At 25.4% G+C, this 20,681-nt stretch overlaps 4 protein-coding genes across 7 annotated transcripts; 3 read left to right on the top strand and 1 right to left on the bottom strand.

The window, feature by feature from the left end:
• Positions 1–826: 826 nt before the first annotated feature.
• LOC130673705 (myb-like protein H) lies at positions 827–1,731 on the top strand. The gene is made up of 2 exons (XM_057478854.1): positions 827–1,370; positions 1,432–1,731. The coding sequence occupies exons 1-2, from the start codon at positions 985–987 to the stop codon at positions 1,652–1,654; spliced, it is 609 nt and encodes a 202-aa protein (XP_057334837.1). The 5' UTR covers positions 827–984; the 3' UTR covers positions 1,655–1,731.
• Positions 1,732–1,757: 26 nt separating this feature from the next.
• Positions 1,758–4,409, bottom strand: LOC130673704 (ADP-ribosylation factor GTPase-activating protein 1). 2 transcript variants are annotated; one of them, XM_057478852.1, is made up of 8 exons: positions 3,911–4,407; positions 3,537–3,818; positions 3,210–3,478; positions 3,011–3,125; positions 2,851–2,940; positions 2,694–2,753; positions 2,355–2,578; positions 1,759–2,276 (listed from the first exon to the last, which is right to left on the bottom strand). In XM_057478852.1, the coding sequence occupies exons 1-8, from the start codon at positions 3,968–3,970 to the stop codon at positions 2,033–2,035; spliced, it is 1,344 nt and encodes a 447-aa protein (XP_057334835.1). In that variant the 5' UTR covers positions 3,971–4,407; the 3' UTR covers positions 1,759–2,032. The 2 variants fall into 2 exon arrangements, with proteins under 2 accessions (XP_057334836.1, XP_057334835.1); XM_057478853.1 differs by lacking the exon at positions 2,694–2,753 and having other exon boundaries at positions 1,758–2,276; positions 3,911–4,409.
• A 644-nt stretch (positions 4,410–5,053) lies between these two features.
• LOC130673708 (eukaryotic translation initiation factor eIF1) lies at positions 5,054–7,074 on the top strand. The gene is made up of 3 exons (XM_057478857.1): positions 5,054–5,398; positions 5,738–5,895; positions 6,430–7,074. Exons 1-3 carry the CDS (start codon positions 5,371–5,373, stop codon positions 6,574–6,576), a joined length of 333 nt encoding a protein of 110 aa, XP_057334840.1. The 5' UTR covers positions 5,054–5,370; the 3' UTR covers positions 6,577–7,074.
• A 2,157-nt stretch (positions 7,075–9,231) lies between these two features.
• LOC130673701 (la-related protein Larp4B-like) lies at positions 9,232–20,518 on the top strand. 3 transcript variants are annotated; one of them, XM_057478842.1, is made up of 11 exons: positions 9,394–9,723; positions 10,214–10,416; positions 11,016–11,559; positions 11,637–11,886; positions 11,971–12,111; positions 12,489–12,716; positions 12,786–12,928; positions 13,014–15,113; positions 15,273–15,447; positions 15,648–15,751; positions 15,959–20,518. In XM_057478842.1, exons 2-10 carry the CDS (start codon positions 10,395–10,397, stop codon positions 15,741–15,743), a joined length of 3,699 nt encoding a protein of 1,232 aa, XP_057334825.1. In that variant the 5' UTR covers positions 9,394–9,723; positions 10,214–10,394; the 3' UTR covers positions 15,744–15,751; positions 15,959–20,518. The 3 variants fall into 3 exon arrangements, with proteins under 3 accessions (XP_057334826.1, XP_057334825.1, XP_057334827.1); XM_057478843.1 differs by lacking the exons at positions 9,394–9,723; positions 10,214–10,416 and adding an exon at positions 9,232–9,363; XM_057478844.1 differs by lacking the exon at positions 10,214–10,416.
• The last annotated feature ends 163 nt before the right edge of the window (positions 20,519–20,681 follow it).

Below are 20,681 nucleotides of genomic sequence, written 5' to 3'. Positions count from 1 at the left end.
ATCATACCCAGACGTATTGATTACTGCATACGTAATTATTAAAAATAATTGGAATACAACAACTCATAATGAAAACAAATAAATATATCAGAAAATGAATGTAAATCAGCTCGTGATAATAACTATATTATATATAATATTCGGTTGTGGCAGTTTTCAGGACTTGGGTGTTTTTCATAAGATTTGTTGGTCCTGATATATATACCATCATAATCCATTATGATATCCTGAAAACCATCGGTGTCTTTTTGTGCATTTTACAGTTTTTATCCTGATCCTTGTTGTCTTTTAAAACATGTACTCAATATACTATACTGTGTTGAAAATAAATTTAATCCACGTTCAATTAATTCTCAAAAAAAATGTAAAAACCCACACAATTACACATTACTACTGTTATTGTTATAATTATATTATTTTTTTTTAGAATATGGACTTTGTTACTTTCCTTTTAGTATAAAAATTATAATTTAAATTAACTTGTGATTGTCAAGATCAAGGTTACGAATGGTCTTTAAAATTTGAATTATGCATTGATATTAACGAATGTTAAAAAAAAACTTGATAATTGTTCATTTAATTGCATTAATTTACCAGCAAGTTTTTTTGTGCTTGTCAGTTTCGTTATATATATGTATTTATAATATAGAAACAGAAAGTTGTATAGCTATACATTAGTGACTTGGGGATTTAAAAAAGTTTTAATCCAATCGTCATATTATATAATTACTGTCTAATTGTATTTAATAATTTTTTAAATTACAAATTATCGGTGTTATTGTAGTAATATAAGTAACTGTGATGATGATGATGATGATGATAATAATGGAAAATTTTAAAAAAATATAAATTGTCGATAGATAAAGTAATTTTCTATTTTATCATCTACATGGCATGAGTTATATGATATTACGAAGCAGTAAGCATAGTTTTTATATCAGTTACTGCAGGTTACTGAGACTTTAAATATTTATTTAATAAAATATGAGTGGTAATAATAAAAATAAAAATAAAAATAAAAATAAAAATAGAGGTAAAAGATCAACAGTAGAAAGTGATAAAAATCGTAAATTATGGGATCAACAAGAGAAATCAATTTTACTTAAAGCATTAAAAAAATATGGTTATACGGATATTGATAATATTGCTAAAGAATTTCCTTATAAATCATTGGCTGCTGTTAGAACAATGATTAATAAATTACATTTGGCGGCTAAAAAAAATTCAACTGTAAAAAAAGTACAATTAGACGAGTGGTTAAATTCAGGATTTTTTGATAGCACTGACACTATGATACCTGAAGCATTTAAATTTATATCAATATTTGAAAATCATCCAACTCCTGAACAATCTGCTGGTTGTGATTTTAGGTAATATATTTTATTATCCTTACATTAATAATAATAACAATAATAATTGTTGTTGTTTTAGATCATTGTATGATTTATTACATCGTACAACATTGGGACAACCGCCTGTTGATATAACACAGATGACCGTTGAAACATTATTTTATGTATTAAATAAAATAACACATGACATTTGGCCAAGTTCTGAAAAACAAGTTTGTGAATATGTCCAACGATTAGAACAAATTAGAACACGAAGAGTATATTCTAACTCACGAGTTAAATCTTCAAATAATTTATATTAATTAATAAATTGTAATAACTATTTTAAAATAAAAGTAAAAAAGGAGAAAAATAAATTTTGTTTAAGATTAATATTTTATTCATTATTTCATAATATTTAACAATACTTGATAATTTTTACCACCTTTTAATAATTACAATTTAACAATTTAAATGTGATAATTTATATATATCATTTTTTTTTCTTTTAATGATTAAATTTTTATATACAGTTATAAAATTATTTTGTTAATTCGTTCTTTCACTTATTTATAGTAAAATAATAATAAACCAATTTTCCATTAATAATATAAATGAATACAACAATTTAGTGTTTTACATCAATATTAATTAAATTATTCTTGGATAATTAAGCTATTTAATGATTATTATGATTATTGTTAATTTTTTAATATTTCCCAAGCATCTTCTTCAGCTTTAGACGTTGCTGTTTTTTTAATTTTAAAACTATTATCGTCATTTTTACTATCAAAATCAATCAACGATGACTCTTTATTTTTTATTATTTTTTTATCTTTAGCTTTACGTATTGTTGTTGATTTTGTTTCTGTAAGAATTTCGGAATTTCGCTGTGAATTATCCCAATCCCAGTCTTGTATTGATGAATTACTTGATCCACCACCACTTTTAAATAATTAAATAATTAACAAATATAATAAAAAATAATTAAGTTAAATATATTATATCATATTAAATATTTACTTGTTACTTGAATTTGACATTAAGGAAGACTTTTCATTAGAGTAAGAATTTTGATAGCTATTTTGATAACCATCAGATTTTGCATTTTGATATTCATCATTTGATTGATGATATTGATATTGTGATTGTGATTGTGATTGTAATTGGGATAACGATGATGATGACGAGGTTGATGAATTTGTACCAGAAATATCACCCCACCCACGACGTCCTATATCTCCTACCTATTTATTAAAATTATTAATATTATTAAAATTAGTTGGTTAGTATATTTTTATTATTTATTAATTAATTAAGATATATATCTATAAACTAAAATCTAAAAACATAATAAAATACCTTAGTAGCTAAACTATTAACTTGAGTAGTTACATCTTCTAATAAAGTACCATCACGTACCTAATTTAATAATAATAAAATAATAAAAGCAAATAATAAAATAAAATAAAATAAAATTTGACAACTATTTAAATTAATTATAAATATAATTATATACCTTTTGTGTAGCCATACCACCAATTTTTATAGCATTTTCAGTGGCTTTACTTGCTATTTTGGTCGCTGATGATGAAAATATTGACCATCCCTACAATACATGATTATAATAATAACAAATAATGTAATTTATAAAAATTAAATTTTTTTAAAGTAATTACACTGGCTAACGAAGAAACAGCAGTATCAAAAAATTCTTGAGATGTACTTTTAGGCGGTGTTTCCATTTGATATCCAAATCCACCATACTTACCACCTTGATTCGGTGGAATATTCCTATTATTATTATTATTATTATTATTATTATTATTTAAAAATTAATGACTATGTATAATAATAATATAATTATATAATACTAACTCTGGTCTACCGGCATTTTCATTTTGAACTCGTGCAAAAAATGATTCTGTTTGGGATTTAAATGCCGGTGAATTGAAATTATTTTGCTGATATAAACTTGGATTATTTGTATCTTGTTGATAAGATGAAGATGACGAAGAACCACCACGACCACATGAAGAGTATGAATAGTTATTATCGTTACTATTATGGTCTGAATATGATGGTAAAAAATCTTTAACATTAGCTTTATCAATACTCCAAGATTCACCTCTCGCTAACGTAGCAACCTAAAATAATAATAATTATTATTTTTGATCTAAAGATATAAAAATGATTTAAAATTACCTTATCACGATACAAAGCAGCCGCTTTAGTATTATACTTTTTGTTAATAGGCATCGAATCTTCCCAATCAGACTGTGATTCGAAAAATTCACGTGCTTTTTTATTTCCACCAACTTTCATTTTTTCCAATTCAGTATCTTTCCATTTGTCCATTGATATTGACCGTACGAATGAAAGATGAACACCAAGACCACGATGTTTGCCAGAACACTCTAAGCAAATCCATATTCCATATGTTACAGAAACCCATTGGGGATTATGAGCACCACATTCAAAACATTTCTATAAATAAAAATATTATTATTAATTTATAAAAATTAAAAAATTTCCTACTGCTGCTGCAGGTTTTATTTTTTTAATTATTAAATTCTTACATTATTTTCATTCTGAGGTTTCAATTCTCCCAAAGCTCGGCGTGTTCTTGGACTTGCCATTTTATTTAAAATAACAATATGTTGAATATTATTATTTAATTTATAAAAATCAACAATTCTATCAACATATAATGCCAAGTGTCACAACCAGTTTGTTTAAACGATACAAGGAGGCAGGCCAATCAACTCCAATCATCCACGATGTCCACGACAATCGATGAAAACCAAGAAAACTAAGCAAACCAAAAGCAATCAGCAGCAACTACTTATAATACTACACAACTTTACTTAAATCTTACAACCATTTTCTTTATTTTTTTTTACTTCTTTAGCCACTTCCTTTTTCATCAATACATGATATATATGTATGTATATACGTAGGCATAAAAGATACAGTTTATTTTACTATTATTAATATTATTATTTATTTATCTTCCACGTCAAGACGTATACATTTTTTTTTTTTTTTTCCAAAATTCACCGGTAGATGTCGTAACCGACTGTGGCTTACAAGGAAGTGGACCGCCAAGACCGAACTGGCACACAAGATCCACAAGATTATTATGAGAAATTGAAAATGCTGCCCACCTGGTGAAAATTTTTTTTACTCTTGGATATTTTTAATATATTTCCATCAGTTGGTTCTTTATTCTTTTCGAATATTCGATGTCACTATACTATCAATAAAATTGAAATGAAAATATGAAATCATTCTAGGGAATTAAAAATAATCAAGTGGTATCTTTTTAATCACCAAAATTTTAATTTTTTATTGTAATTATTTATAATATTATTAAACTTCATTTATGATTATTAAAATAAATTATATAAATAAAAAAATAATTAAAATGTTGGGTTTGTTAAAATTATAGTTATAATTATGTAGATTATTTATTGTTGTAGTGTTGGTACATGAGAACCCCACCCAATAGTTGTTGTTTGTGTAGATCTTGGTCTATATATACCAATATGTGGATTATGAATGTGTGTGTGTGTGTTTCATGACAAATGCAACTTAAACTTCCGGCCGGCCAAGTTCGGAGTTCGGACTTGAGAGAAAAAGAGGGAAAGAGAGTGGACTTTAGTACTACCCAATAGATTTATTTTTCATGTTTTAACAACCAGTAACCAGTAACCAGTAACCTGGAGTAACCAGTAATAAACGCGCTGACCTGACTAGTGCTGACTTTAGTTTTGTACTCTACCACCATCGGCACTGATCGGCACCATCATCCCATCATCCCATCATCATCATCGTCGTCATCATAATCATAATAGCTGAAGCCTGAAGCTTGAAGCTAACCAACCAACTCAAAATCTAAATTTAATACAACACTATTAAATATTATTTTTTAAATATAATTAAATCGACTTTTCTGTTTTAAATTTTAAAATTACATTACTATTTGTAATTGCAATTTGCAGTCGTATAACTACGTGAGATCTATTTTGTTTGTCGTATGTCCATCCAGAATCTTAACACATTCGGTAAGTTATAAAATATACGCATATTATTGTATTATTTTATTAAATATATAAATTTATTCGCGATGTTTAATATTGATATAAAAATAATAACAATTTTTATAAAGTTTACTATGAAACAGCTTATTTCGTAGACATTTCAGTAGTGAATATATTTTTTTTTCCTCTTTTATTTTTGTCAAAATGGCGGATATGTTAGCGTCTTTCTTTACTTGCATCACACAACGCAATTGAATATTGTTTATTCATTGTTAAAATTATAAATAACTAATTAACTAAATAAATGATAATGGCAAGGGACGATATATATTTATAATTTTTTTTTATTCCGTTTTGTTGTAGACCCCTTTGCAGATGCAATCAAGGGTTCAGATGATGATGTCCAAGACGGTCTCGTGCATATAAGAATCCAACAACGAAATGGTCGTAAGACCTTAACAACAGTACAAGGACTATCTTCGGAATATGACTTGAAAAAAATAGTACGAGCATGTAAAAAGGTAAATTATTTTATTTTTAAATAACTATGATTTTATACTAAAGAACTCAAATTATCTTATATTATTATTGTTGTTCTCGTTTTTTTTTTTTTTTAATTTATATTTATTAATTTGATAGATTTATTAAAGCAATATTGCTAAGAATTGCTATACTTAGATATGGCCTTGTTCTACATTTGTTCTTTGGTCTATTCCATTATGATAAATAAGTCTATTGTATGCTGTTGAAATAGATCTTTGTCATTTATATTATCACTTAAACTTTTCCTTTTTTTTTAAATCAATATTTAATAGACGTAACTTAGTTTCCAGAGATTTTTATTTATTGGATTTATAAATTTTAATTATTATAAATAATAAATATTTTACACATTTCTCAATCAATAATTTATACGTTAAAATTAACATCAATCATTACACAATCAAATTATTACTCGTATTATAACAATTAAATTATCATCTATAAATTTATAATCAAATAAATATTTAAATTAAAATTATTATATTAAAAAAAATAAACTTTATTTATTAAAGGAGTTTGCGTGCAATGGGACTGTAATAGAGCACCCAGAGTACGGGGAGGTGCTCCAATTGCAGGGTGATCAACGTGAAAATATATGCCAGTGGTTAACTAAAGCAGGTTTGGCAAAGCCTGACCAGCTCAAGGTTCACGGTTTTTAAGTATTTACTAATTACAACAACAAGAACGAGAACAATAACAACAACAACAACAACAGCAGCAGCAGACCAACTCCATGTCACCACTCAGAAAAAACTTTCAATTTCATTAGCACCATCCAATAATAATCACATTAAATTATTTGTATCATTTAATTATATTACTTGTTGATACTTGTTGGTCTGTTATGATCAATTATACGCATATAATAAATATATATTTAAATATATTTCAATAAATAAATACAAAAAAATAAATAAATAAATAAATAAAATAAAATAAACGAAAAAAAAAAAAAATAAATAACAAAAAAATAAACTATTTAATAATTATAAAAATAAAATAACGGATGTTAATATAGACGTAGTTTATGCAATCCGAACACTTTTTGTAAGACATTATAGGAAGCAATACTTAAACAGCCTTATGCTAGATAATCCGATTATCACTTGAATTGTCACTACTTTGAATTTAATTATTGAAAAACAAAAAAAAACAAATAGCTATAATTAAATGAATTTTTGAGATTATTATACAAGTAGCCACAGATGGTCATAGTTTTTATTATTAGTTAATATGTATCTTGGCGCTATTGACGTGTTCAGAGAGATAAGATTTTCATCTTTTAACAAAATAATGAAAGAAAAAAAAAGCTTAAGTTTTCAATTGGCTTTCATACTTTTTTTTTTTAAATTTATTTTATGATTCAGTTTATTTTTCTTTCTTTTTTACAATAAACTAAATTACACATTTTTTTACTTTTTTGAATAGATTTTGTAAAAAGGAAATGTGGGAATCATAAACTTTTTTTCTTTTTGATTTTTTCTATTATATATATGTAAAAAAAAAAACCATACTTTTCTGAAACATAACATTTGAAACTTCAATCTAAATTTAATGTCTTTAAGAAAAAAAATTCAAAAGTTCAATTAACTCTGCTTTAACGCTATTGCAAATAGTACATTTACTGTTTTTTATTTATTTATTTTTTCATTTTTTTTTCTTAAAATGAAAAAAAAAAAAATCGAAATCATTAACGTTCCCCTAGATAAATAAATTTGAATTCATTTCACTCAAAAATTAATGACATTTATTTATTTATAAATATTCCTGAATAATTTATGTTTAATTATTTTGAATATACATTTTTTTTTTTGGGATAAAGAAAAAAGTGTAATCAGTCAACTTTTTTTTTTTTTTTTTTTTTTTTATCGCCTAGTACATAATTTAAACTATGGAGTGATAAAAGTGTTTACTTATATTAACAGGTAAAATTGTCTCAGTAATGACGTAATACAAATAAAAATAACTACAATACAGTTTTATATTCATATTTATATATACTTTCTGATTTTTTTTTAATTTTAATGATTACGTAATCGACGAATTTAAGATGTAAAATATTGATTTTATAATTTATAATGAACGATATTGAATTTAAAAAAATTTATTTAATTTTAAGCAACTAGTTTTCAATAATAGTGAAAATAATTTAATTAAGTTTGATAAATACAAAGACAAAATTATTTTTATTTACAAGCAAGCAATTTTTATAATTTAATAAATATTAAGTGGTTAAATAAAGGATATGTAAGTATATCAGTAATAAGTCTCACAGCATTAAACATATACATTACAAGTATTCGCGTAAAATGATTAAGTAACAACAGTAGTAAAGAGTTTAAGTATAAATTCAGAATGATAAATATATATATATATCTACCTATAGTGTGTATAGTATAGCAATATAGGATTAGTAATACAACAACGGAGTTAACAACTCGTACAGTTTTAAATATAATATATGTATATACACATTATGTTATGCAAGACCTCATATATACATATATTAGACACGAGCAAAAAAAAAAAGTAGAAAGACAATGATAGTTCCGATAAGAAAAAAAATTTATAAGGGGTTTTTTTTTTTTTTTTATCCCACAAGTAGCAAAGTAGCATGAGCGTGATTCACCATCTTTACCATCATCTCTGTGTATTTGACATTTGTATGCAAGTATACATGTACAGAAACTAAATCAGCAAAAAGACCAATGACCATTCTCCACGACTTGTCTATATATTTAAAATTGTCCAAATAAACTCTCTCATTATCATTGTTATTAATATTTAGATTAAAGATTAAATGAATTTTTATAATTTCTTGAAAAAATATTTATCTTGGTTGTTGATTTAAAATTCCGTAACATCTACTTAAAGTGCATTCAATCGTCAGTTACATAATTTATTATTATAAAAAAAATAGCAACCGATGATTAAATATGAGCGTACCCAGTGAATTAAAATTTTCCCGCGTCACTCCATTTATCGATACAACATATTAATTTAATATAGGTATAGTATCTTATTTAAAAATGCAACAACAATAACAACAACATAATAACTTATTTATTAACAATTGTCGTCAGTAATTAATTTAAAAATATTACAATCAGTTTTTAAAAAATTAAAAAATGACTTTGTCATTTCCGGTGTTTTTAAAAAAATGGCGGGAATGTATTTTCCACTATTCTTGTATATACGATTTTAAATAGTTGTAAGATGTCGCAGTGCTCGAATTACATTTTACACACACACATATGAGTACTTATGTACTACAAATACAATATATAGACACATCCAAGTTTAAAATTGATATAGTGTGTATATGTTGTATGCATGTAATCTATTAACCCACAATGCATTTCACTGACGGCATGTGCCTTTCAGAGCGTCGGCCATTTTGTAGTTTCCTCGAGAAATAGGTGTATTGAGTTGATTCCTTCTTCTTGGTAAGAAATAAATTTATAACAAACGTTTTAAAGATAATAAAAATCATTATTATTTAAATTAGTAAGCTTAACAATAATTATTAATAAACAAAATTCACATTGTCGTGATGAATGTTTTCATGTGTATAATAACGCGTAACAATAAATAATAATTATTAAAATAATATATAATATAAATAATTGACAAAAAAAAAAAGTATATATATATTTATATATATATAAATTTGAATAAAATAAAAAACCATCAGTTTAAAAATTAAAATCATAAAATATGGTGTTTATTAAATGTGTAATCAACGACTACGACTGAGACCCCAAATACTACGAATTACGAACGACTAGCTTAAACTCTCTAGTAAAGTTAGTACTTATTATTTCATTATTTATTTATTTATTATTATTATTATTATTTACTTTTTTTTCTTCCATTTTTATAATGCTAAATTAATGTGTATAGGTGTATATTTAAATGTATATATATATATATATATATATATATATATATATATATATCTATGTATGTTTATCTGTGTGTGATTATTAATTGATAATAATAGTTGGTAAATTTAAACTAATAATTAAAAATTTAAAGTCCATTAACGTGTTACAAATTAATTAATCCATACGTTTTGTAAATTTATTAGTTTTATGTATAATACATGTTGCAAGTAGTCTGTCGTGTGTGTGTAAGAGTATATTTATGCATGTGTGCAGATACATATAGATGTATCTATATATATATATATATATATATATATATTATACAATCGGGTTGATTTTACGTGGTTTATTGTAAAAATGAATGGTGATTTGTATATATGTATATAAATATTATTATTATATGGCATAGGTATTAAGTGTGGTACTTCCGTAGTGGTTGTCACCTTTTTAAAACACTGATTGCGTGCGGTGATCATTACACATTAAAAGAGACCCCGGCCAAACGTCTCACTCTATATTTGGCCAGTCCTGATGTCCAACATATTGCATATCTTGTCCATACATATTAACAATTTATCATATTGTCGCCGATGCGTTTAGTCTACAACGACAGTACTTAATATTATTACACTGTTTTTTATAAACATATTTTTAATTAACGCAATTTTTCATTATCATCATTACTATTGTTCCCATCGTTAATCCCATTATCTATTAATATTTTTTATTATTATTGTTATTTTTTTTTTTTTCATTGAAAAAAATATTGAAAAATTTTATTTATTACGGTATAAATAATATAAAAATTCAAACGTAAAAAAATAATTATTTAAAAAATTGGGTGGTTAGTTTATTTATAAATAGTTAACAAAAAACAATTTTTATGATAATTTTATCTTGTATGAATGAGTATGACTAAGTATTGTATCATTTTTTAAAATAGTTAGTTAATTGTGTTAATATGTACAAGTTTAAGATTGACAGTGATTAACAATTCGGCACAATACTCACTTAAATATAATTATTAGTTATGATTATATATATTTATTATTATTATTATTATTAATATTATACACGATTAATTGAAATGAAAAATTCAAATTTCGAGCTTAAATACCAAAATAGTATAGGTATAAAAATATAAGAAAAAATTAAGGATATTATGGTAAAAATAATAATAATCGTTATTGGATTATTTTTTAAATTTTAAGGTTACGTGTACATGAATGGGGACATCGGGAAGCTCCCACCAGGGGCGGTTTACTCAGCCACCCCTGAATCCTTGGGTTCTGTCAGGGGTACAGTCGTTACAAATACCTCGAGTTTAGATTACAGTGTCATGAACGGAGGATCAGTAACTGGTGAACTGATGCTTAACCCAGCCACCATGGGTGCTGTTGAGCCTTCATCTCAACATTCAACGACAGGATTAGGTGGTACTCTCGGTGCTGCTGTTACTGCTGCTGTTACTGCTGCTGATGGTGCTGATACTACGAGTAGTACTAGTAGCAGTGGTGGTGGTACTACTGGTGGTACTGCTGGTGGTGGTGGGTGTATTCCGTCTATTTCTACTACTGCTACAGCTGTTGCTGGTGCTCTAGGCGTCGGGGTTAATGTTGGTTATACTCCTGTTCAAGTTGCTCCTCTAGATGTTCAAATATCATCAGGATTAATGACAGATTTACCAACATCTGGTATTCCACTAGATCAACTTAAACAAATGCTTTCATCACAACTTGAATATTATTTTTCTAGGTACTAACTATAATTATTTTTTTATAAAAATTAAAATTTAATTACTCTTGTTTTTTATTCTTATTGTATTATTACAGAGAAAATTTAGCAAATGATACATATTTATTATCACAAATGGATAATGATCAATATGTACCTATATGGACGGTTGCTAATTTCAATCAAGTTAAAAAATTAACGAAAGATATTAAATTGATAACTCAAGTGTTGCGTGAATCGCCAAATGTACAAGTCGATGAGGAAGGACAAAAAGTTCGACCTAATCATAAACGTTGTATAGTTATTTTACGTGAAATTCCAGACAATACGCCACTGGAAGAAGTTAAAGTTTGTATAATATTATTATTATTATTATTCAATTAATTCTAAGATAATATTAATTATTTATATTTTTATTTTTATTTTTATTAGAATTTGTTTTCGGGAGAAGGATGCCCAAAACTTATATCATGTGAGTTTGCACACAATAGCTCGTGGTATGTTACTTTTGAATCTGATGAGGATGCCCAAAAAGCCTACAGGTTTTTACGTGAAGAAGTTAGAGAATTTCAGGTAAAATTATATTATTATTTTTAAAATTTATTACGAAAACGCAAAAAAATTAACTAACATTAATTTAAATGATCAAACTCTCTATGTAACATTAATATTAACATTTGTGATAAAACGTTTGATTTTATTTGATTATAACTTTATATGCATTTTTATTTATCAACAACTTTTTATATGTGTGTAAAACTTAAACTCATGAATAGACAGAAAAAAAAAAACATGGCCTTTGAACTCATGAGTTTGAGCTGATAATCAAGTTTATCAATGAAATACTAAATATTAAGTTACAAAAAAATTAAATAAAACTTTTTTCTCAAATAAATAAATAAATAAATATATATATTGTAAAAAAATTTTTTTTTTCTTTATGTCAATAGGGAAAGCCTATAATGGCACGCATAAAAGCTAAACCAATGAATAGGCTACCAATTCCCACGGTGGCTGGAGTTAGTGGAATTAAAAATGGCTTCCGAACTCCACCACCACCACCACCAGTTTTTGATCCAAGTAGTTATCCACCTGGTCAACAACGCTTCCTATACACAAATGGTACTACCATCCCACAAACTACGATACCGCCATACCCTAATCAAATACAGGTCTACGTAAGTATTTATTTATTATTAATCTATACTGTAAACTGTGTTTATTTATTTAAATTATTAATAAATTAGCATCAACCATTTTATACCCCGTCGATGATGCACTGGGGTCCAGCAAGTCCGGCTTATTTTGACATGACCAGTGTATTTACAATGAATGGAATGACACCGCACAATTCATTTAAACCTCACACAAGATTTAATCCGCGAAATAGGTATATTATTTATTGTTAGTTATACTAACTACATTTATTCATTTATTTATTTGTTGTTATTAATATTATTATTATTTCTTTTTAGAAATAAACATAGAAATGGATCTGATAGAGGTGCTCCGATGGATAGTGGTATGATACACATGGGTCGTTTAAATCATCCACCAAAATCAAACTCCAGTAGTATGCATAACAACAACAACAACAATAATAATAATAATAATAATAATAATACCAACAACAACAATAACACTAATAATAGTAATGGAAATCCAATGTTAACGACGACAATAACAACAATAGCTGCTGCTACAGCAGCAACAACAACAGCAGCAACAACAACAACGACAACAACAGCAACATCAACATTACCAGTTTTAACGTCCAACTATTCAGCATCTTCAAAATCAACATCTTACCATCATCATCATCATCCGCTTCAACAACAACAACAACAACAACAACAACAACAACAACAACAACAACAACATCACCAACAATCAAGTGGCACAAAATTCCATTCATCATCATCATCGTCATCATCGTCGTCATCATCATTATCATCACATAATCTGTCAACATCGGGTGTTGGTGGTGATAGTAGCCACTATTCTGGTAGTAATATTGCCAAAGTGACGTTGCATGATAATGACTCGTCATATCATCATCATCATCACCATCATAATTATCATCACCATCATCATCATCATCATCATCCTACTGATGGTTCAAGTAGTGATCGAGGTGGTGGTGGGGATCGTGATAACAGAGGAAGTAGTGGTGGTGGTAATGGTAATGGTAATAATAGTAGCAGTGGAGATCGTGATAATAGAGGAGATCGTGATCGAGAAAGAGGTGGAGGTAGTTTACAATATTCACGCCATCGTATCCACCGCAGAACCAAAGATCAAGACGGTTTTATATCGAAAAGTAATAATAATACATTGCCATCAATACGTGAGGGTAATCATTCTGGTGCTACTAGTGTTGGTACCAGTGGAAGTGGAGGCGGAGGTGGAGGTGGTTCTGGTTCTGGTTCTGGTTCTGGAGTTGATAAAATTGATAGAGGTGATAGAAATGAAAGAAGTGGATTTAGTGGTAATAGTGGTAATAATATTACTACTACGACATCTAATAATAATAATAATAATAATCATCATCATCATCACCATCACCATAACAACAACAACAATATTAATAATAATAATAACAACAACAATAATAATAATAATAATAATAACAACAACAATGGCAGCACCAATAGTAATAATAATAATAATAATAATAATACGCATATAACATTATCATCATCGTCATCGTTATCGTACAACAATCGTAGCGTTGTACAATTTGATTTGGAAGCTACTGCATTTCCACCATTACCTGGTTTAGATTCTGATTTGATAAAATCACACAGTACAACGAGCGAGTTAAGTACAGTGATTGATCATAGTAGCAGTGGTAGTAATAGTGGCGGTGGTGGTAATAATAATATTAACAATAATAATAATAATAGTAATATCGGTTGTGTTGCTGTAGGTGGTGGTGTTGCTGCTGGTAGTGGTGGTGGTGGTGTTGGTAGTAAAAATAATAATAATAATAATAACAATAATAATAATTGTAGTAATAGCAGTAATAGTAATACTAGTGGTGGTAGTATTGTTGTTGTTGGTTTACAATCACAAAATAGGCTGTCAGATGTTGTTAAAGGTACAGCTAAAATAAAAAGCACAAAAGATATGATGATGTTTATATCTAAGGATCATACTGGTCCGACATCATTATCGTTGTCGTCATCGTCGTCATTAACATCATCAACATCATCAACGTCAACGTCATCGTCCTCGTTGTCGTTACCCACTATGACAACTACTGTAAATCAATTAAATAACAGATCAACTAGTCCAGGTTCAATAACTAGTGGAGCTGCTGGTACAGCTGCTGGTGTTCCTGTTGCTGGTATTGCTACTACTGCAACTACTGCTGCTACTGCTACTGCTACTATTCCTGCTTCTACTGTTATACCTGGTCATTTAATGGGCAACACTACAGTTGCTAATATAGTTATAACTGCAAGTGGATTAATTACATCAAGTAGTAATATTGTTACTGGTGGTACAAGTAGTGTCGCTACAGACATTATATTCAGCACTGTCACCCTCACTCCCCCGTCATCACCTGATAAGTGAGTATATGATATTTATATATCTATATATACATAATATACCGAATTAAATTATTTAATTTGAAAAAAAAAAAAAAAATTATCGAAATTAATGATATTTTAATTATTAAATTATTAAAAGTTTAAATGAATAATATAGAGAATATTAACCACTAACAGATCTATTAAGACTGATGACACAAACATGATGGTGAACGGTATGGATGAGGCCATAAGTACAAAAACGCATGCTGCTGAAAAGTCTGAGCCAGTAATGAGGTGCAATTGTAACATCCCTAATATCCCACAGAATCCTCCTCAGTCACAAACAGGAGTGGCCTCAGCCTATCCTTTAGTAAGTTACTTTATTATTATTATTATTATTATTATTATTATTGTTATTATATACTTATTAAAAGAATTTAAACAATTAAAATAATGTATGAAATAAATTTTTATTATTTTTGTTGTTTATAAAAATAAAATTTTTTTAATGAGACAATTTTTTTTTATCTAAAAAATAAACTAAAGTATGATATCATATATATTATTTAGGACTTGAACAGGCCAAGCTATGCCCAAGTAGCTCAACATTGTCGCGAGCAACCTTGTACAAAACACAAAATTGATGAAAAAGATACAATTGAATAAGCCAACATGTAAGTTTATAATTCATTTAATTGATATTATTATTCGATTATTTAAATAATTGAGGCTATACTATGATTATTGATTATGGTAAATTGCTTTATATATATATACATATTGTATTTTTATATACTTTTAAATTAATGCCTCATTTATTTATTTTTATTGATGTCAATCAAATTATTGTCGTTGTAATTCGGTGCTTAATATTTTTTCAGGCATTACTGCTATCGGTGAAAAAAAATTTAATATTTTGCAGTCATCATTTTTTTATTTATTTATTATTTTTTTTTTTTTTTTTTTTTTTATCAATTGAAAGAAAATTAATAATAATAAAGAAAAAAATATAATGAAAAATAAGGACGCTCGATTGATGCTGCTTGTATTGTCAAAAGTGATTTATAACCAGGTTGTACAAGCGGCTGCGAGAAAAAAAATAACTTTTTACACTGTACAGTAACTTTTCCTATTATTATGATTATTATTATTATTATTATTTTCACTTATTATAATTATTTGTTAATATTGAATTAAAATCAAAACATATTATTAAAAAGTAATTATAAAAATATTGGAAAACGTAAAGTAAAGTAAAGAATGATAAAGAATTTGCTTGAATTTTTTAAGGAAAATAGAATATGACAATGAAATGAAAATAATTGCGATTGCTGATGATATAATTCATTGATTTAATACTAAAATTAAGTTCTGCGATTCTGGTAGTACATATTTGTTAATTTTTAATAACAAATTAAATGAAAAACTAATTTAATATTAATATCAACATTAATAAAATAAGCTATTAATCATTAATACGATTATCTTCGTCCTTCCCATTACGGTTATAATTAAACAAATAATCGAAAAACTAGAAGTATCTTTGGGAGAAAAATAAAATTTTTAATAATAATAATAATAACAATAATAATAATAACATTTTTATTTAGCTTTGTGCCAAAATCCAAAATTACCAGGACACAGTGTATAATCTTAAGCAACGAATGTGTTTATTTAAACAATAAATATAAACTATTTAAAATTTTTGATGAAAAAATCTAAGTTAAGAAGAAAAGAAAATGAGAATGACAGGAAAAAGAAAAAGCGAACGGAAAACAATCAACGAAATTTTATTCAAATATCTAGTATTTTTTCGTGTTAATAATTTTGGTTAATATAATTTAATTTAAGTGTGAGTAATCATTTCTTATTTAATTATTCATATTATTATTATTGTTATTATTATTATTATTATTATTTACCATTTTTTTTTTCTTTCACTTAACATTAAAAACAAAAAATACAATCCCTCATACTTATTAAATTATATTACGTTCTTTTCTTCTTATGTTTGATTGTATGACATTTTTTTTCTTGTTTTGTTCATTAACCCGTCAGCACTTGCGTGATTTTTAGGGTCTCGCTTCCGCGACAGCGAAATCCTATAAGTTGAATGTGTCCTGTGAGCAAAATGTTCACAACGGGAGTGCTGACGGGTTAACAGTTAAAATATTTAATTTTGATTTCATTTTTTTTTTTTTTTTCAAAAACACATTTATTAGAATTATATGTAAAGATTCGAATTAATAAGCATAAAGAAAAGCAAATATTAATTATGAAATATGAAATAAACAATTGTTTTTATTTTAAACGTCATCATATATTAATATTTACGAGAAGTAATGGTACCAATGACTTCCATAATATTTATAGATGCTGGATAGTTGATATAAAAATATTTATAATCATAAGTAAACATTTTTATGGATATTTATTATAATTTGGTTCATAAATTTTATAATTAAAGTATCTATTGTGACAAATGAATATGTATTGTTTACATAGTGAGCAAATATTGATTAAGATAACTTTTTTTTTTAATAATAAAAATTAGTTTTTTAAACAAATTTTAGGTGATAATGAATAATAGAAAAAAATTTAATAATATCTTTAAAAATGATTGTTTTTTTTCCACTTTTTAAAACACATTATCAAGTTTTATAATTACTTTATAAAGTTATTTTGTCATATTATGACTTGCTTGTTACGTGAATTGCATTAAATAAAACATAGTATAGATTTTTTTTTTATATTTATTTTAGAATACAAAAAAAGAAATGATATTCAATTGTTAAATTAACAAATAATGATAAGAAGGTATGGAGAAAAAAAAGTAAAGATAATAATGATATAATAATAATAATAATAATAATAATAATATTAATATTAATAAGGAGAGATAAAGTTTAGTAATTATGCTTTGGCAAAGAATGTAATGTAAGACAATGTCGATACGGTTTACGGTTTATTTGAGCACACAATTAAGTGCCTCAAGTGTTAATGTATATTATAGAAGCTTGGCTTTAGGTGTTACTATATGATTATTATATGTAAACTACATATTAAATTTAAATCTTAAGATTAGTACATAATTAAGTAAGGGTTGAATAAAAAGTGCGCATATGATATATTTGTTACAGATATGCGTGCAGAATTGAACTATAAATACGAATAATATAACAACAATAATAAAAATAATAATAATGATAATAATAATAATAACAACAATGAAAGATATTTGAAATGAAAAAAAAAATATATATATATATATATATATATATATATATATATATATATATATATATAATAACAATTAAGATAAATAAATTAGTTGCTATTGATAATTGATATAATGAATATTTTGAGTTGAATGCTGCGTTGTTTTTTATATTCGAAATTAATTGATATATATTATCATGTAATCACTTATACTAAAAGTAATAAATGAAGATAATGATAATGTGTTATTAAAAGTGAAAAGAATTGTCAAGATACTAAAATAATTTATTATATATCTGACTAACGAGTGAAAACTATATATACGTGCCTACCTTGCAAACTCATCTCGCTATTATAAAAATACAAAGTTACCGAATTACGTGTTGATTGTAAAAAAATTTAAAAAAATTAAAAAAAAAGACACAATAACCACAACATAAATGACAAAAAAATAAAATAAAGTAGAAAAACATAAAAATAAATTGATAGATTAAAGAAAAATTAACAAAAGGATAAGTTTGTAATATAAATTTATTGTATTAACGTAGATAATAATTAAATGTTGTGAAGGCATTTAATCCCAGTAAGTTTCATAATGATAGTGAGAAAAAATTTTTAGATATTATCATACATACATAATGATAATCATAATAATAATAATAATAATAATAATAATAATAATAATAATAATAATAATAGCAGCTATTAATATTAATATTATAAACAATTAAATAATCAGGTATAGTATAAAAACAAAAAAAAAACAATAAATTGACGTTTGAAAAAAATTTTGTCCAGTGCATGACTTATTATTATAATCAATGTTATTCATTGTAAACGATCATATGTGTGATTATTACTTAAATTTTGTTTATTGATTAATGAAATTACTAATATTACTAGCGCTGTATGATAGTATTTAATTGTTTTTTCTCTTATGAAGATACCATATAAAATTTTAAAAGTTGTAAACTAATAAATATCACTACGTTACTTTTACATAATATAACCACTAGTTGGGGAGTGGAATAAACAATATATGAGTAATCGCTTTAGTGTTGTAGTTTAATGATAAAAGATGTACGTCTTTCTTTTTTGTGCTATTATTTTTATTATTATTATTATTATTATTATCATTATTATTATTATTTTTTTTTTTATTTAAGAAAAAAAATACTTGTAAAAATTTCGAACAAACAATTTTTTGATCTTAATAAATAATAAAAAAAAAACGAAAATAATTCAAGTTATTGTAATTATTATTAATATTATTATTTATCAATAATCAACATTAATAATAAGTAAATATATTAACGTGAGCTAAGTAAAAATATGATGAATATAATTACTGACGACGATAATGCCTTGAATCTGAGACGATTAATTATCAACTCAATTATTTATTTATATATATATATATACATATATATATATATATATATGTATACTATATATATAAGTAACCAAATAAACTTCCACAATCTTTAAAATACTTTCCATTATAAATATGTATAATAATAATAATCAACAAAAATAAATCTACCATAATAACAATATTTAAAAAAATACAGTTTAAATAAATTATTGATTAAGGCCATCTATTATTCATAATATTGTAATAATAATAAACGTCTTCTTAAAAATAGACCCGACAAGACGTTTTGTCTATAAGTAAAATAAGAATGAAAATAATCGTACTGAATATTATTAATGAATAAAAAAATTGCAAAAAAAAAAAAAAAAAAAAAAAACAAACGTTAAAATGTTCTTAACTTAATATTGTCCATATTGCAGTTATAATGATCCGATCGATGAAATGAAATAAAATAATAAACGGTTTTTCACGAGTTATGAAACTATCCAAAACGCACGTTTTCAAAGTATCAACTGAAACAATTTATTTATCGTAAATATTTAATTTAATTACTAATAATAGTAATAATAAATACTGTTTTAATCACAATAGAGATAGAAAAAACAATAGATACATAGTATAAAACAAATAAGTTTATTAATTGAATAATTACAACAATATGCTCTCAGTTTTACAGGCCATGGTTCTGGTTTAGAAGGAACTGGCCTAGAAAGTCTGAAATATATGTATATTATATTTAATATATTAATATAGTAGATATTTGAATAATTAATAAATTGCGTGTAAAGTAACAAACCTCGTAACGAAAAAAAAAATACAATAAATAAATAACAAATATAAAAAAAAACCAATAACAATAATGAATGAAGAAATATAACAATATTAATAATAATAATAATAATAATAATAATAATAATAATAAACTATCATTAATATACATAAATATTATTATTAACACTTAAAAATTGTTGATGAACTTTTGAATTTGAATATTACCGTTTTAGCTACTG

This window comes from Microplitis mediator, chromosome 8 (genome assembly GCF_029852145.1).
Source record: "Microplitis mediator isolate UGA2020A chromosome 8, iyMicMedi2.1, whole genome shotgun sequence".
In the NCBI taxonomy this organism is placed as follows: Eukaryota; Metazoa; Arthropoda; class Insecta; order Hymenoptera; family Braconidae; genus Microplitis; species Microplitis mediator.
Note: the sequence above shows the minus strand (reverse complement) of the source record. Positions and strands in the feature narration are given on the sequence as shown.